General features: G+C 42.0%; 1 protein-coding gene and 1 long non-coding RNA gene across 2 annotated transcripts in view; one reads left to right on the forward strand and one right to left on the reverse strand.

Moving 5' to 3' along the window:
• Positions 1 to 9,709, forward strand: part of RNF130 (ring finger protein 130) — a 189,167-nt gene extending 179,458 nt beyond the window's left edge. The window contains exons 8-9 of the mRNA XM_081497597.1: positions 9,134 to 9,221; positions 9,312 to 9,709. Of these exons, the coding sequence (XP_081353723.1) occupies positions 9,134 to 9,221; positions 9,312 to 9,423 (200 nt within the window). The 3' untranslated portion in view covers positions 9,424 to 9,709. The remainder of the gene's footprint in view (positions 1 to 9,133; positions 9,222 to 9,311) is intronic.
• A 934-nt stretch (positions 9,710 to 10,643) lies between these two features.
• On the reverse strand, positions 10,644 to 17,407 carry LOC145509235 (uncharacterized). The gene is made up of 2 exons (XR_014055935.1): positions 17,268 to 17,407; positions 10,644 to 14,249 (listed from the first exon to the last, which is right to left on the reverse strand). It is a non-coding gene; the product is annotated as an uncharacterized LOC145509235 (long non-coding RNA).

The following is a 17,407-nucleotide window of genomic DNA, read 5'->3' on the forward strand; positions in this document are numbered from 1 at the left end:
GAGTAATAAAATAATATATAATAAACTTAAGGGGGAAATGAATATTAAACTCATCTATAAGAAGAGTTAAAAAGGAGGAAAGTAATACAGAATAAGTGAGATAAATACAAAACAATAACATGATAAATTTAAACCCCAATATGTCAGTAATGAATGTTAAGTGTTAGTTGCTCAGTTGTGCCCAACTCTTTGTGACCCCATGAGCTGCAGCCTGCCAGGCTCCTCTGTCTATGGGATTTCCTAGGTACAAATACTGGAGTGGGTTGCCATTCCCTTCTCCAGGGGATCTTCCCGACCCAGGGATTGAACTTGGGTCTCCTGCACTGCAGGAAGATTCTTTACCAACTGAGCTACAAGGGAAGCCCCAATGAATGTAAGTGGATGCTTAAATACTCAAATATATACTAGGTTTAAAATTTATACACACACACATCAATGAATGTATAATACTTCTTCAGTATAAGGAGACAGAAATGTTGAAAGTAAAATGATGGAAAAATATGTACCATGTAAATATTAGCCAAAAGAAAATTGTTGTATAAATATCAGACAAAATATGCTTTAAGATAAAGAGGTACACTTCGTAATAATGAAAGAGTTAATCTATCATGAAGAAAACAGTTCTAAATTTTTATACCTAATGTATCTTCAAAATATATGAAGCAAAAATTCACAGGTCTAAAAGAAGAAAGACAATTCCACTATCATAGTGGGAATTTTAAACACATCTCTTGGTAAAAGCAGAGAAATAAATACTCATTAAGGATCCAGATTTGAACACCATAATTAATAGACAAGATGTAATTGACATATATATGGCACTCATCAACTACAGGATATATATATATTATTTTTAAGTGCACGGAGATCATTTGCTAATATAGACCATATTCTGGGTGATAAAGCAAATGTCAACAAATATATAAGGACTGAAATCATACAGAGTATGTTTCCTGACCAGTGGAATTAAGCTAGAAATCAATAACAAAAAAATATTGGAATGATTCCTAAATGATTGGAATTAAGTAATATACTTCTTTAAAGAAGTAAGATATTTCTTCAAGAAAATTAGAGATACCAAGGGAACATCTCATGCAAAGATGGGCTCAATAAAGGACAGAAATGGTATGGACCTAACAGAAGCAGAAGATATTAAGAAGAGGTGGCAAGAATACACGGAAGAACTGTACAAAAAAGATCTTCATGACCCAGATAATCACGATGGTGTGATCACTCATCTAGAGCCAGACATCCTGGAATGTGAAGTCAAGTGGGCCTTAGGAAGCATCACTATGAACAAAGCTAGTGGAGGTGATGGAATTCCAACTGAGCTATTTCTAATCCTAAAAGATGATGTTGTGAAAGTGCTGCACTCAATATGCCAGCAAATTTGGAAAACTCAGCAGTGGGCACAGGACTGGAAAAGGTCAATTTTCATTCCAATCTCAAAGAAAGACAATGCCAAAGAATGCACAAACTACCTACCGCACAATTGCACTCATCTTACACACTAGTAAAATAATGCTCAAAATTCTCCAAGCCAGGCTTCAGCAATACATGAACCATGAACTTCCAGATGTTCAAGCTGGATTTAGAAAAGGCAGAGGAACCAGAGATCAAATTGCCAACATCTGTTGGATCATCGAAAAAACAAGAGAGTTCCAGAAAAACATCTACCTCTGCTTTATTGACTATGCCAAAGCCTTTGACTGTGTGGATCACAAGAAACTCTGGAAAATTCTGAAAGAGATGGGAATACCAGACCACCTGACCTGCCTCTTGAGAAACCTGTATGCAAGTCAGGAAGCAACAGTTAGAACTGGACATGGAACAACAGACTGGTTCCAGATAGGAAAAGGAGTACGTCAAGGCTGTATACTGTCACCCTGCTTGTTTAACTTATATGCAGAGTACATCATGAGAAATGCTGGACTGAATGAAGCACAAGCTGGAATCAAGATTGCCATGAGAAATATCAATAAACTCAGGCATGCAGATGACACCACCTTTATGGCAGAAAATGAAGAACTAAAGAGCCTCTTGATGAAAGTGAAAGAGCAGAGTGAAAAAGTTGGCTTAAAGCTCAACATTCAGAAAACTAAGATCATGGCATCCGGTCCCATCACTTCATGGCAAATAGATGGGAAAACAGTGGAAACAGTGGCAGACTTTATCTTTTGCGGGGCTCCAAAATCACTGCTGATGGTGACTGCAGCCATGAAATTAAAAGACGCTTGCTTCTTGGAAGAAAAGTTATGACCAACCTAGACAGAAAAAAAAGAGACATTACTTTGCCAACAAAGGTCTGTCTAGTCAAGGCTATGGTTTTTCCAGTGGTGATGTATGGATGTGAGTGTTGGACTATAAAGAAAGCTGAGCGTCAAAGAATTGATGCTTTTGAACTGTGATTTGGAGAAGACTCCTGAGTGTCCCTTGGACTGCAAGAAGATCCAACCAGTTGATCCTAAAGGAAATCAGTCCTGAATATTCATTGGAAGGACTGATGTTGAAGCTGAAACTCCAATACTTTGGCCACCCGATGTGAAGAACTGACTCATTTGAAAAGACCCTGATGCTGGGAAAGATTGAGGGCAGGAGAAGGGGACGACAGAGGATGAGGTGGTTGGATGGCATCACCGACTCAATGGGCATGAGTTTGGGTAAACTCCAGGAGTTGGTGATGGACAAGGAGGTCTGGCGTGCTGCAGTCCCTGGGGTTGCAAAGAGTTGGACACGACTGAGCGACTGAACTAAACTGAACTGAACTTCTTTAAAAATGCAAAGAAGAAATTGCAGTTGTAATTATAAAATATTGAATAAAATAATAACATCCAAAACTTGTGTAATGCAGCTAAAGCCATTTTAGAGGGAAATCTGTGGCTTTCAATGCAAATATTAGAACAGAAGAAAGGCTAGAAATCAGTGTTGTAAACATTCGTCTCAAAGAATAAAAACAATCAAAGGAAATAATAAAGATCATAAATTAATAGAAAACAAATATGCAAGAGGAAAAAAATCAACCAAGTATAAGTTGTTTCTTTGAAAAGACTAATGAAATTGACAACCTCTGATGATCAAGAAAAGGACCCAAATGACCCATAAATAAGTGGGGCAAAAAAGAGGACATCACTACAGAGCTTACATATTAATACATTAAAAATACAAATAATGAATTTCATAAAAACAGAAAGTAAAATAAGGGTTATTAGGGATTAGAAGGAGGGGGGAAAGGGAAGTTGTTGTTTAATGGGTATATGGGTATATATTTCAGATTTGCAATATGAAAAAGTTCTGCAGATGCTTCACAACAATGAATATAGTTAACAGTACTCACTTTATTTTTTTAAGATTTATTTATTAATCTGTTTATTGGCTGTAGTGGGTCTTTGCTGTACGGGGGTTTCTCTAGTTGCAGTGTGTGGACTTCTCTTTGAAGTTGCGTCTCTTGTTGCAGAGCATGGGCTCTAGGCACACAGGCTTCAGTAGTTGCAGTGCATGGGCTCAATAGTTATGCCTCCTAGGCTCCAGAGCACAGGCTCAGTAGTTGTCCACGGGCTTAGATGCTCCCCAGCATGTGGGAACTTCTTGGACCAAGGATTGAACCAATGTCCGTTGCATTGCAAGGCAGATTCTTAACTACTGGACCACCAGGGAAGCACCCGTCAACTATACACTTTAAAAGAAAGGGCTTACCTGGTGGCTCTATTGGTAAAGAATCTGCCTGCCAGTGCAGGTAGATGTGAGAGACAAAAGTTTGATCCCTGGGTTGGGAAGATCCCCTGAAGGAGGGTATAGCAACTCACTTTAGTATTCTTGCCTAGAGAATCCCCATGGACAGAGGAGCCTAGTGGGCTACAGTCCATGGGGTCACAAAGAGTCGGACACAACTTAGCAACTAAACGCAACATAGATAAGGTGACTCGCTGGTAAAGAATCCTCTTGCCAATGCAGCAGACGTGAAAGTGGGTTCGATCCCTGGGTTGGGAAAATTCCTTGGAGGAGGAGATGGCAACCCACTCCAGTATTCTTGCTGGGAAAATCCCATGGACAGAGGAGCCTAGTGGGCTATAGTCCATGTGGTCACAAAGAGTCAGACATGACTGAAGCGACTTAGCACATGCACAATACACTTAAAAATGGCTAAGATGGCAAATTTTATGCTGTTTTTTACTATAATAAAAAAATTAATAATAAAAGAGTATCACAGCAACTTTGTGGTAATAATCTCTGAAATTTAAATGAAATGAACAAGTTCCTTGAAAAATACTAAGTACCAAAATTGACACAGAAGAAACAGGAAATCTGAACTCTGAAACAGGAAATCAAAATTCTCTGAATTTATTACTGCTGCTGCTGCTGCTGCTAAGTCACTTCAGTCGTGTCTGACTCTGTGCGACCCCATAGACGGCAACCCACCAGGCTCCTCTCTCCCTGGGATTCTCCAGGGAGGAATACAGGAGTGAGTTGCCATTTCCTTCTCCAATGCATGCATGCATGCTAAGTTGCTTCAGTCATGTCCAACTCTGTGCAACCCCATGGAGAGCAGCCCACCAGGCTCCTCTGTCCCCAGAGGAGTAGGTTGCCATTTCCTTCTCCAGAATTTATTACTAAACCTAAGTAATAAATTAAAGTCATAGTTTAAATTCTTCCCTCAGAGAAACACTCCAGGGGTAGGAGATTAAGAGGCACAAACTACTATGTATAAAATAAGATACAAGGATATATAGTATGTAACACAAGGAATATAGCCAGCATTTTATAATAACTTTAAATGGAGTATAATCTATAAAAATATTGAATCACCATGTGGTATACCTGAAACTAATATTATATTATATTATATTATGAATGTTATAATATCAAACTATAATTTTAAAAATAATTTTAAAAAAAATTTGAACTCTAGACTTAGATGGTTTTACTGGTGAATTGTTTATAATATCTCAGGAGGAAATAAGACAATCTTACACAAATTTGTCCAGAGAATAGAAAAAGAGGAACAAACTAAGGTCCTCATTGCAGGGCTCAAGTCATAGCATTAACACCAAATCATGACAAAGACATTACAAAAAGGAAAATTATAAATTAATTTATTTCATTAATATAGATACAAATATTCCAAATAAAATATTAACTAAATGAATTGGCAATATATAAGTAGGAAAAATTACAGCCAAGTTAAATTCGTTAAAAAATGCAAGGTTGAAAATCAGTGGGATTCAACACATTAACAGAATGAAAGTGAAAAGTCATATTTTTATCTTAATAAATACAGAAAAGGCATTTGCTGAAATTCAACACCCATTCTTCCTTATCTAATAGAGTATTCTTCACTGATACAAAACTAGATAGTAAGACTTTTTGTAAAGGTACAGTAATTAAGATTGATGCAATTAAGATTGAGGTATTGATGCAAGGATGGACATATAGCTTAATAGCACAGAATATGGTCCCAAAACAACCATGCATTTATAGACACTTGATCATATGAAGGTGGCACTGTATAGTAGTGAGCATGAGGATGGCCTTTTCAATCAGTGGTTGTACATCAGCTGAATATCTATAAAGAAAAGCGAAAGTCACTCACTCGTGTCTGACTCTTTGCGACCCCATGGACTATACAGTCCATGGAATTCTCCAGGCCAGAATACTGGAGTGGGTAGCCTTTCCCTTCTCCAGGGGATCTTCCCAACCCAGGTCTCCCACATTGCAGGCAGATTCTTTACCAGCTGAGCCACGAGGGAAGCCCAGGAATACTGGAGTGAGTAACCTATCCCTTCTCCAGAAGATCTTCCCAACCCAGGAATTGAACCGGGGTCTCCTGCATTGCAGGTGGATTCTTTACCAGCTGAGCTACCAGGGAAGCCCTATAATGAGAAAGTGAATCTTAATTCCTACTTTACACCATACTCAAAAATGAATTTGAAGTGGAACATAGATCTAAATGTGAAAAGTAAAACAATGAAGCTTCTGAAAGATAAAACAGAATATCTTCAAAACCTAGGGATAGGTAGTTTCTTACATAGGAATCAAAAGAGCACTAACCATAAAATAAAAGATAGATAAATTGGTCCACACTAAAATTAAGAAATTCTGTTTGTCATAATACACTATTTTAGAAGAAAACCCATAACATTTATAACAAAGTAATAAGTAATACTTATATATTACTTACATAATGTCATGACAAAGGACTCACACTCAGAATAAAGGAAAAGACTGACAACCTGATAACAAAATGAGCAAAAGAAACATTTCAGGATGAGCAAGACATACAAATAGCCTAAAAACATATAAAAAAGCGCTCATCCTTTTTAGTCATCAGGGGATATAAATTAAAACCTCAATGAAATACCACTATATACCCACCAGAATTGCAACATTTTTTAAGTCAGAAAAATATCAAGAATTAGTGTAGATATAGAGCAACTAGGATTCTTAGCCACTGCTAGGGGTAAAAGTTGGTGCAGCCACTTTGGAAAACTGCCAGTATATGCATCTGCCTAAGACCCAGTAATTTCACCCCTAGGTTAAACTGAAGAGAACTGGATGCACGTGTGTGCACGAGATACATTAAAATATGTGTGTATGTGTGCTAGGTCACTTCAGTCGTGTCCAACTCTTTGCAACTGTATGAACTGTAGCCCGTCAGGCTCCTCTGTCCATAGGATTCTCCAGGCAAGAATACTAGAATGGGTTGTCATGCCTTTTTCCAGGGGATCTTCCTAACCCATGCAAGTCTTTTACATCTCCTGCATTGGCAGGCAGGTTCTTTACCACTAGTGTCACCTGGGAAGCCCCCACACAAAAATATTCCTAACAGCAATATTCATAATAGCTCCCAATGGAAACAATGCTAATGTCCATTAATAGAAGATTGGGGGACTGCCCTGGTGATCTAATGGCTAAGACTCCAAGCCACCAATGCAGGGGCCCAGGTTCAATCCCTGATCAGAGAACTGGAACTGGATCCCACATGTCACAAATAAAAGATCTCCTGCCACAACTAAAAACCCTACATGCCACAATTCAGATCAAAAAATAAAAATCTTCTATTTTTATTTTTTAAAAATAGATTGGATAAATAAATTGTGGGGTAGTCAAAATGTGGAGTATTACACAGCAATGAAAGTGAACAAACTACTGCTGTACTCAATGACATAGATGAATGTCACAACATAATATTGTCTGAAAGAATCCAGGCATAAGAGAATATATGCTCTGTTTCTATTTATGTAAAATTAAAAACAGGCAAAACTAAACCATGGTCTGAAAAGTCTGAATTGTGGTTTCCTTTGGAGGAAAAGAGAAGTTCTGGTGACTGGGATCAATAGAGGTCCTTGTAGAGTGCTGGTAGCATTCTAGTTCTTGAACCAATGATTTTACGGGTATCTCCTCTGTAAAAACTCACCTAGCTGTAAACTTATACATTGTGCACATCTGTATACAGGTTATACCTCCATTAACAGTTTACTTAATGACATTATGTAGCCAATAATAAGAATCAGTTAATCAGTTAACCAGGTGTTGAAAATTTGACCATGATTTCTTGGCAAAACCAGCATCATGCCTTTCTCTGAAATTCAGCTGCTTGTGTATTCCTCTTGATATTTTATTTTTCTCAAGCAAACTGGTTAGTAGCTGGGTAGATTACTAAGTAAATTCTGACCCATGGTTTATTACCAAAGATTTAGTGTCAGCTGATCGACACACTAACACAAAAAACTTAGGTCATTTACACTTCTGGAGGCTTTAGTTCTTTCTGCAGAGCAGAAAACTTCCTCTTTTCTTGGCTTCTTTCGTTTTGTTTTTTAAATCTTTAAGCTTTAAGCCCGGTTGGACTGTGTAGATTCTTCTGAGCGCTGAGACTCAGCGATCAGAGATCAAACATCCCATCTCTTACTTGGGACTCGTCTAAGAGGTCTGCTTATACAGATGGCAAGCATCTTTTAATTCACCTCAGTTTTTTAAATGCAGAAGTTTTTAATAAGGAAAGTTAAACAAGAAGAAGTGATCATGAAATGGTTTCATTTAAAACTTGTCTATACTCTATATAATATCTTTCTCTCTTCCCTGTCCATCATATCATTTGAAAACTAAGAACAAAGTTACAGAAATTATAATACCTTATTTCAAGACTCAAAAAGCTGTAGTAATCAGGATAGTGTTGTATTAGTGTGAAGATAGACAAATGAGGACTTCCCTGGTGGTCCAGTGGTTAAGAATCCACCTTCCAATGCAGGGGACATGGGTTCAGTCCCTAGTCCGGGAATTAAGATCCCACATGCTGCAGGGCAACCAAGTCTGCGTGCCACAGCTAGAGAGCCCACATGCCCCACCTGCTGAGCTCAGGAGCTATGGAGCCACATGCAGCAAATGGAGAAAGCCTGCATGGCACAGTAAAACCCCTGTGTGCTGCAACAAAAACCCCACATGCCGCAGCTGAGACCTGGCACAACCAAACACATAAATAAATTTTTATAAAAATGACAAATGAGCTACTGGAATAGTGCCCAGAAAAAGACCATACCAACTGATTGATGGATTTTCTCTTTTTTTCACCTTTTTTAAAAAATTGGAATATAATTGCTTTACAATGTTGTGTTAGTTTCTGCTGTACAATATTATGAATCAGCCATATGTATACATATTATTTAGAGACATGGATCAGCTCACAGTGGCTGTCTGAGAAAGGACTGGAAATTACTGGTCTTAACATATGTAAAGTTAATCATGTAAAGGAACTTTGATATAGATAGAAACTTTTTAATGCATTCTGACCTATCAGTCTGCCCAACTGATGAACAGACTCTGCCCACTCCTACCTCCACCATCCTGCTTGGCTCAGAACAGAAGTCTTCAAATGTATAAGTGGAGTCTTTTTAAGAGCACTGGGCAGCTTTTGCTTGAACAGCTCCAGTGGTTAATCTCTTGGGGATCCAAGCATTGACATTTATATATTTAAAGTGTGCCTACACTAAGGGATGCCTGTATTCTTTTCATAAGAGCCCAAAATGGACATATTTGAGAAAATGTGATGCTTTGAAGATAATCCACATTTTTCTCCTTCAAGCCAGGTGGGGAGTATAGACCTGACAACCTATTAAGTCCATTTTTCTTGCTCCTTTTCCAGGTGGTCACTTCTTTCATCGGAACTCTCTGTCCCCTCGAAGCCTGGTGTATGAAAGTGAATTCTCCACAATCGAACCATCTTTGGACATGTATGATGAGAACAAAACCTGATTTTTTAAGTGGACTGCCACTTCCTTTTGATTTATGATCACCTTTCTTGTTTTGTATCCTTCTGTCAGTGTCCACTTTGGGAGAACAGCAGTGCTTCCCAGGCACAGGTTGGGGCTACACCACGGAGTCCCCCCAGGTGAGGCTTTGAGGGCACAGCACGGAAAACCTCCCCAAAGCTGACCACTGAACATGGGCCCCAAGAAGCCCGGCTGTTTCCTGAGAAGAGGCGGGGTGCAGGGGTTAAGATTGCTTTGCCAATGGGCTCTGAATAATCACATGCTATTCTATGCTGGGGTGACGCTGGGGTTTTTTAAATAACCTTTTGTGCTCCCCACTTATAAAGCATACTAAAGCCTCTAGGCGCTGCTTCTTACTGGTGCAGGGCACAAGTTGCTGCTTCACGGACTGCTCTGTATTTTCCTGTCTCCCTACTTTACTTCCTGTTAAAGGGCCTCTTTCTAAAGGTTCCTAATAGAAAGCCTTGTCTTTTGTTCCTCCTCTGAAACTGCCCCCGAGCGCTGCAGTGGAGCCACAGGCTGTGCAGGGTGGGCAGCTGTTCACGTTGTTGCTAGCCTTCCTAGTAGAGCGTGACGTAAGGTGACTAGTGCTTCTGTGACCACTGAGACACAGAAGGTCCTGTCCCTGAAGCAGTGGACTTGTCTTCTTGGCAACTGCTGAGGGGTACGGGAGGTGGTGCTTAGGCCAGCTGAGCATGGTGATCCCTGGGTGACGGCCAGTGGTTGTCAAAATCAAAAAGCTCTGAGTGCTTTCCTGAGAAAAATCAACCACCTCCTTGCTGTGAGATACCATATAAGCACCCCTCTTAAGTCTTTACCCACCCAGCCCAGTCCTCTCCCATCAGCCTCAGCTTAAGCACGAAGCAGGCCCAGGAGCTCACAGCATTGCGGACATTAGAGACACACGTGTTTTTCCCACGTTCAATTTAACATCTCAAAAAATATGTATCTCAAGAGTGCTCCCAACACAGAACCACAGTGAGCTAACTGATAAAACTGACTACGCATCCTTTTTGCTCAAGAACACACCATAGTTCAGCTGTTTCTCCTATGGACATGAGCTACATAGAGATGTAAATGTAAGTCCTCAGCTCCTTATGTGAGACTGGTAACTTCAGTTCCATGTCCCTGGAATTTGATCTGGCAGCAAGCCACGCAGACTTGCTCTGTTATTCGTATTGACTCTGTAGGACAGAGTGTGAGGGGAACACTTGCCATTTCTCCTGTGTAGCTGGCTTCTCCTGCTGTGATGTGTTGCTCAGATGTCTCAGACACAGTGGTGCCTGGAACAAAAACCCTCAGAGAACCAGGGTGTGATGTCACCTCTGAGTGACCAGCAGCATGGTATTATCATTTGAGGCTGGAGCAGTGCAAAGTTGACAGTTTTTTCTTTTTACCTTTAACCAAGGGCTTTTATTTGGTTTTCCTTTGTACTCTAGTCTTTGTACTATAAAAATATTTTTGATAAACAGTTCCAAGAGAGCACTGTTTAGAAAGACAATTTTGCCCCACTGGCTTTACAGTGAGAGAATATATCTCAAGGAGAGTAGAACTTGGTCTATTAGAGGTTCCAGACATGCACCTGCGCTAGTGTTTGGTTTGGCCCATCTTCCAGAGAAGGCGGCTCAGTTCTGACCATGTTGTCACTATCATGACCTTGTTTTCCTGAACCAGAACTTAGGTCCCAGTGGAGCGTCTTCTTCTGATTTGTGCATTATGAAAGCATATATGTTAAATCTCACTCCAGACATTCCTTTACTGAAAAGAAATGAAATTACTTGAGAAGAAACTAAAAATTTAGACACCTAAAAGTCTACCTATTCATATAATATTTGAATTTCTGGTAAGTCTAGGGTACACATTCACTGGCAAATAACCAAAGAAGCATACTTACAAGGAAATTCTCTCAGAATAGTGCTTCAGATCCCAACTGAACATCCTTTCCTAAAACTCGGGGCCACTCTCCTACTCAGCTACACAATGTCCTGCCTTTGTCCGGAGATACAGTAACTTCTCCGGGAAGGTCATATCTTCCAGGAATAGGGAGGGTTGCATTTTTTGTCCCAAACAACACGTTGCCTCTTTGCTGGCAGCTGTGCTGAGGGGAAATCCTCTGCCCAGCCCCCACACCGCCCCCAGGGATTCTGTCAGAGGGTGGGACCCCAGGCTGCTTGCAGAGAATGCACTTCTCATTGTAGGCAGTCCTGCCCATTAGAAGTTTGAGGTTCGGGGAGCAGAGTGTCTTGGAAAGTTGGGGTGTAGAGAGGTGCTTCTGCCCTGTTTGAGTATCTCAGTTTTTGCCAGTCTTACAGCTGCAGTGGTTATTAGCCAGGAATGATATGATAATCTCTGATTGTTTTTGTGGGTTTGGGGGGAAGGGGGCAGAGAGTGCTATTTGAAGAGTGGGAGGGGTAGAGGAGTGAGCATCTTACACCACAAACCTTCTGACCCTTCAGCAGACTGCTCTGAGCTGAGCCTGGCTCCCAGTGCTCCCTCTATAAAGACGGGCATGGCCTCCACTGTGTCTCCAGGCCGAGCTGGCTGAAGAGCCAGCAGGCACCACAGGGCAAGTGTGGAGTTGGGCCTGGAGCAGCCAGATCCATTAGCTGATCTGTGAGGAGCTGGGCTGTGACAGTTAAAATGCAAACATTTACAATTTGGTGATTTTTAACTTCCTAAGGGAAGAACTACCCATAGCCCTGCTTTCTTTTCAGGAAAGAGAGGGAGAGAGCAGAGGTGCCTGGCCAGATAACAGCCAAGCTGTCCACAGTACAAGGGCTAGGCGGTGTGAATGGGCAGCCTGTCTATCCAGGGCTACCTGCCTCTGCCCTCTCAGGGGAAGACAGGCTGTACCACCAGGAGCTTGTCTTGACAAAGCCTGGTGAGTCCCACTTTTGAAGAAAGGCTCCATCTCCTGGTCCCTCCTCAGGCCTGGCCCAGAGGAGTGTCACGATGCACTTCCCTGAACACCCTGATGTAGACTGATGCACCAATCTGAAGCTGACAGCCCAGCTTCTGAAAGGTGGGGTTGCAAAGAGTTTAAGCAAAATAGAATAACTAAATTTGACTAACTTGATATTTACTGTGGACTTTATAAGCTCTTCTCATATTTTAATACCCCTCACATCCAGTTCTTTTCTTGACTTATGTGTTATATGAAACTGGTTTTAATTGAAAAAAATCAAAATGTTATCTTGCTTGCTGTTCACCTTTATCATCTGAGCAGTGATTCTGCTGTAGGAAAACGAGGAGATGGTGTTAACATCAGGTCACCTTTGACAATGGCTGGTGCTCATAAACTTCATGAAACAAAAGCACTATTTCCAGGAAGCAGCATTGAGAGGGAAAAGGTAGGAAGTTCTCACTGCTGTCAAACACATATATAGGGAGTTACGGGGAATCCAGTGATCATTAGGCTGTTATGAAAACTGGCACATTATCAGCCAGCTGAGATATGAAACCAAATGAAAGGATGGTGAGTGATGAAGAGGTTTCAGGGCGTAGACAGAAGGGCGTGGTGCAGCACAGGAACCCCACCAGCAGGACCTGTGGTTGCTGAGAATGCCACACAGGCCAGAGAAGCTGAAACCACCAAGGCCTGGGGTTTCACCTCCTGGGAAGGGAAAGCTTTGCTGTGGGAAGGGCCCAAATCTCAGCTTTGGAAAGAGGAGCTGGGGTGGGGGTGAGCTGGGCAGGCCCTGCAGTGCCTGGGTGCTGGGGTCTGGCTGAGAGTGGGAGAGGAGGGAGTCATCAGATTGAAGCAGAAGCCTTGGCACTGGTCTCATTGACTCAGTGGGGTTGGTGGGACACAGGGAGAGAGACATGGGGACCGCTTAGACCTGAGGGCTGGCAGGACCTCTAGAGGAGGCACAGAGATACAGCCTTGGATCTCAGGCAGAGGTTTGGGGAGGCAAGGGTGGTCAGTGTGTGGCTCCACTGGGCACCAGAATACTGGGAAGCTGTGTTTTAAATGGACACATTACCTAGAGCTACCAAAGTAGTCACCATGTAATCCAGTCCTCGGGTGCCCGAATCTCTCTCTCTCCTCCTTCCCACACACACTTACTGGGGTTAGAGTCTCCTAAAGTGGGTATAGACAGGCCTGGGGGTCCTAAGCTAAGTTCAGATGATGATGGAAGCCAGAATAGAGCGAAAATTGCCCACTGACTTGAGAACTGGGACAATGGCATTTGAGGACAGAAGGGGCTACAGACAGCAACTGACTTAGAAAAAAAACCGCTGAGCAAAACTTCCCTAGTCAAAAAAAGTGGTAAGAAAAGAGAAGTGGCATTCACTTCACTGCTGCGCCAGGAGAAGCCTCACTAATGCCCAGAGAGGGGCCTTGGGGTTATTAAATTCACTCCCAACTCCATATATGGGGCAACTGCTATGACATCCACAGCTTAAAGTAAGTGTCTTCCCTGTTAAAGGCAGCTGTTAAAAGTGAGATGTATCGAGTTTTGCCTTTTCTTTTGGCCTTGTTGGTAAATCACTCCAAAGTCCATTTGGAAAAGGATGAAATGAATGTCATGTTCATGTAACATCCATGGATATGGTTAAGATTCTTTCAGCAGGACTGGAGCACGCCTTAAAGATTTTAAGTTTTGTTACAGAGAAAATTCAGAAAAAGGGCTACAAAGGTAAGGCGCCTGTGTTTCCTTCATGAAATTGTGCTTTTTTTTTTTTACTGTCATGCAAAGCAGCAGGAAAAACAAAGCATGCCAGTTCCCACAACCAGAGAAGGGTTTCTCCCACAAGAGGCTGTGTCCCCAGCTGGCCAGCCCCTATCACTCCTCTGGGAGTCAAGTCAGAAGGTGTGCCCTCTTTCTTAGGGGTGCCCTGAAAGATCCCCAAAGGCTGAACCTTGAAGAAGAGTCCAGTGGGTCTCCAGTGGACATAGGGTAAAAGCAGTCACCTGAATTTTCCAGAGCTGCATCCCACCAGCCTTCAGTGATCACAGAGGAGAGGTGATGCCATTGGTCTCGAGTGCTAAAAGAACAATATATTTGCCCAAGACTTGACTCTCATGGTCCCACAAGGCCCTGGGAGGCTCCCAGTTCATAACTTGGGACTTAACTGGGGTTTTGCCTCTTGCAGTTCACAATAGCTCAAGCCATTTTTTTCTTCACTTTGACTTGCGAAATGGAAAGATACTTTATGACAAACAGAGAACAAAGAAACTCTGACCTCCATGCAGACTTGAGTATTAATGTTTCAGAAGGATTCGATGCTGTTGGAATCACTCAGACCTCTGTCCCAGGTTTCCTAGTTCCTCCCACCAAATCACCCACATGCATATCCACAAAAAGACAGAGGTTTGAGGTGACACAGACTCGGTTCAGCAGCCCGAAAGGAGTAACTTTCTCAGAAACGGCAGGCCAGGGGAAGCACTGCCGGTGGCTCAGAGGCAGCAGCCAGAGCGTGCCTACTCAGGCCGAGGGTGGCGTCCAGCTCAGCTGTGAGCACCTTTACAAACCACACACATTCTTCTGTGGAAGAGCCAAGAGCTGGAGGATGTCATTAGTACCCTTTTATCAGCTGTAGTGGGGTCTTGATCCGCTGGGACACAGCTTCTAGGGTTACCCACTCATTTAATGCTGGGCTGAAATGGCTCAGTTCTCACTTGTCTGATCTAGTCCACTTGGGCAGGATTGTGTGCAGGCAGGGGGTGTGCTGGTCATCTGGGAAGTCTGACTAGCTTTCATCAGCTCCTTACCCCTCAGTTGATTATCCCTCTCTCCAGCTCTTAGCAACTTACAGCTACTAGCATCTGTGGAGAGTTACAGATGATTGTTCTGAGCTATTTTTACAAATTTAACCCAACACAAAATGAATTCTAATTTGCTGTAGGAATTATCCTTCGTCCATAATTATGTCCACGTATATTTACACTTGGAGAAGAAAATGGCAACCCATTCTAGTACTCTTGCCTGGAGAATTCAATGAACAGAGGAGCCTGGCAGGCTACAGCCCATGCGGTAGCAAAGAGTTGGACATGACTAAGCATGCACACACATACACACATTTACACTATGTGATATTAAAGCAGTTTTCTAGTGACTGGGCAGTACTGAGCCAAGATGTTTGTGAAAACAGAAGAGGTGGAGTAGGTAGACCATCACATCTCAGGCCATTTCTTTCCCAGTTGAGTAAGCTGTTCCTAAGCAGAAAGACTAACTGCCTACTGCTTACCAGCATGCCACAGGACCAGGTCAGTAGGTGTGACCTGCAAAGGAGTCCCAACTCCTTTGCTAGGTACCCAGCCTGAGATGACACAGGCCATCCTAGAGAGAAGTGAGAGGGCATTATGTCCATTCATTCCCTGGCAGCCCAGGCCTATCTTGCTGACCCAGTTGGAGGAGGGGAACCCTTGGCCCAATCTTAGGGCCAGAAGCTGGTGTCTTAGGCTGAGAATAGAAAGCAGGGTCTACTTCTGAGTGGCAGTGACTCTAGCTAAGGAAACTTGACCCAGTGATTATAAAAGCAGAGAAAGACTCCAAGCTAGGAAATGTTATTTGGAATATGGGGAACCCCATCATCTAATAGAACAATCCTGTTCCTAAACAAGAGAAGACATTGGTCCAAGTCCTAGGCCACATATGTCACAATTTTTTTTTACCTTCAGTAGCTTTTATACTCATATTAAAGTTAGTGCTTTCATATCTCGGCCATTCTAAGAGCTCAGCTCATCTTACTCTGAGTTTCTGCAGACTATGCACAACATCTCAGAGGGTGGCATACAAAACTATTTTTCTAACTATAGACAGGTAGTTTGGGGTGGGGGAGGCTTGGGATATACCTAAATGTAGCCAATGACTTATTTTCCACCTTGAGGGATGAAAGGGAAACTGTATACCTGAATTTAATTCGCCATTGGATAGCTTGTACCAGAAAAAACACATATCAAATATCCAAGAAGTAAAATTGATCATTAGCTTAATCTGGGGACTCGCTATAAAGAAGGGTCACTTTGTCTAGAACACAGATACCTACAAATACAATGTGAGCTGATTTCTTGGCAACCTTTAAAATGTTCTGGGCAGCACAACTTCTAGGTCCGTATGGTGATGTAAGTATAATTAAGTAGTGAAATTGTATGGTATATACCTATATGCCAATAGTGTATACCTCTATGTGCAGGATTTGCTAATATAACCATTTCAATAAAAACTTATTGAAAAAGATGCACTGGCCACATGGAGTACTGTTGGTGGAAACCAGTATCAGTGAGGACTCTTTTGGTTGCAAATGATTGATACCCCAACCCAAACTGGCATAAGTCAAAAAAAAGTGTAGTGTTTCCCAAAAGCTAAAATGCCATGAGTATGCTTATATCACTTATGGAATGTTTTGGCCCTCAAATACTGACACCAGGACACACTTGCTACTCATAGCCTCACTAGCACAAGAGTTGGTCTGCCTCCCCAGGAGACCAGAATGGTATCTCCTTGACCCTGACTGGCTTGGTTGGAAGCACATGGCCATCACCGAACTAGCCACTGTGGTCACAGAGGTAAAATGTGCCATTAGCCAAGGCCAGAATTGGCTCTTCTTTTGCAGCCCATGAGTGCATTCAGCTTCACCTGAAAGATAGGAGCTGAGAGTTGAAAGATGTGGTTGCTACAGCAAAATCATGATGCTATACAGGAAGAAATGGATGTTGGGGCAAAAACAGGCAATGTCCAATACATGTAGAAAAGAGTGGGAACCAGGAAGGTGTGAACATTAACACTACTTCTGCACTTATTAGTATGAAATTGGCAAATCACCTATCTGGATTTCAGTTTTATCTCTTAATACTGACCTCAAAATACCTATCTTATAGGGTAAATGAGTGGGGATTGGATTTAAAATATTGACAGAAGTAGGCTTAAGATCATATATCCAATTACAGCTCAACAATTAAAAAGACAACGTAATATTAAAATGGGCAAAGACTCTGAATAGACATTTCTCTAAAGAAGATATACAAATGACTATCAAGTACATGAAAAGATGCTCTCTCACCGTATCTCACTGTGCGCACTGTTGCTGAACCCAGGGTAGGCAAGGCATGAACTAAGAGGCTGAAAGAAAGTGCAGGGAGCTGTAGGAACTGCAGACGCGTTTATTCTCTCCTGGCTGGCGCAGCAGCCGTAGCAGCAGAC

Source organism: Giraffa tippelskirchi, chromosome 6 (genome assembly GCF_054371585.1).
Source record: "Giraffa tippelskirchi isolate mGirTip1 chromosome 6, T2T-mGirTip1v1.2.pri, whole genome shotgun sequence".
Lineage (NCBI taxonomy): Eukaryota > Metazoa > Chordata > Mammalia > Artiodactyla > Giraffidae > Giraffa > Giraffa tippelskirchi.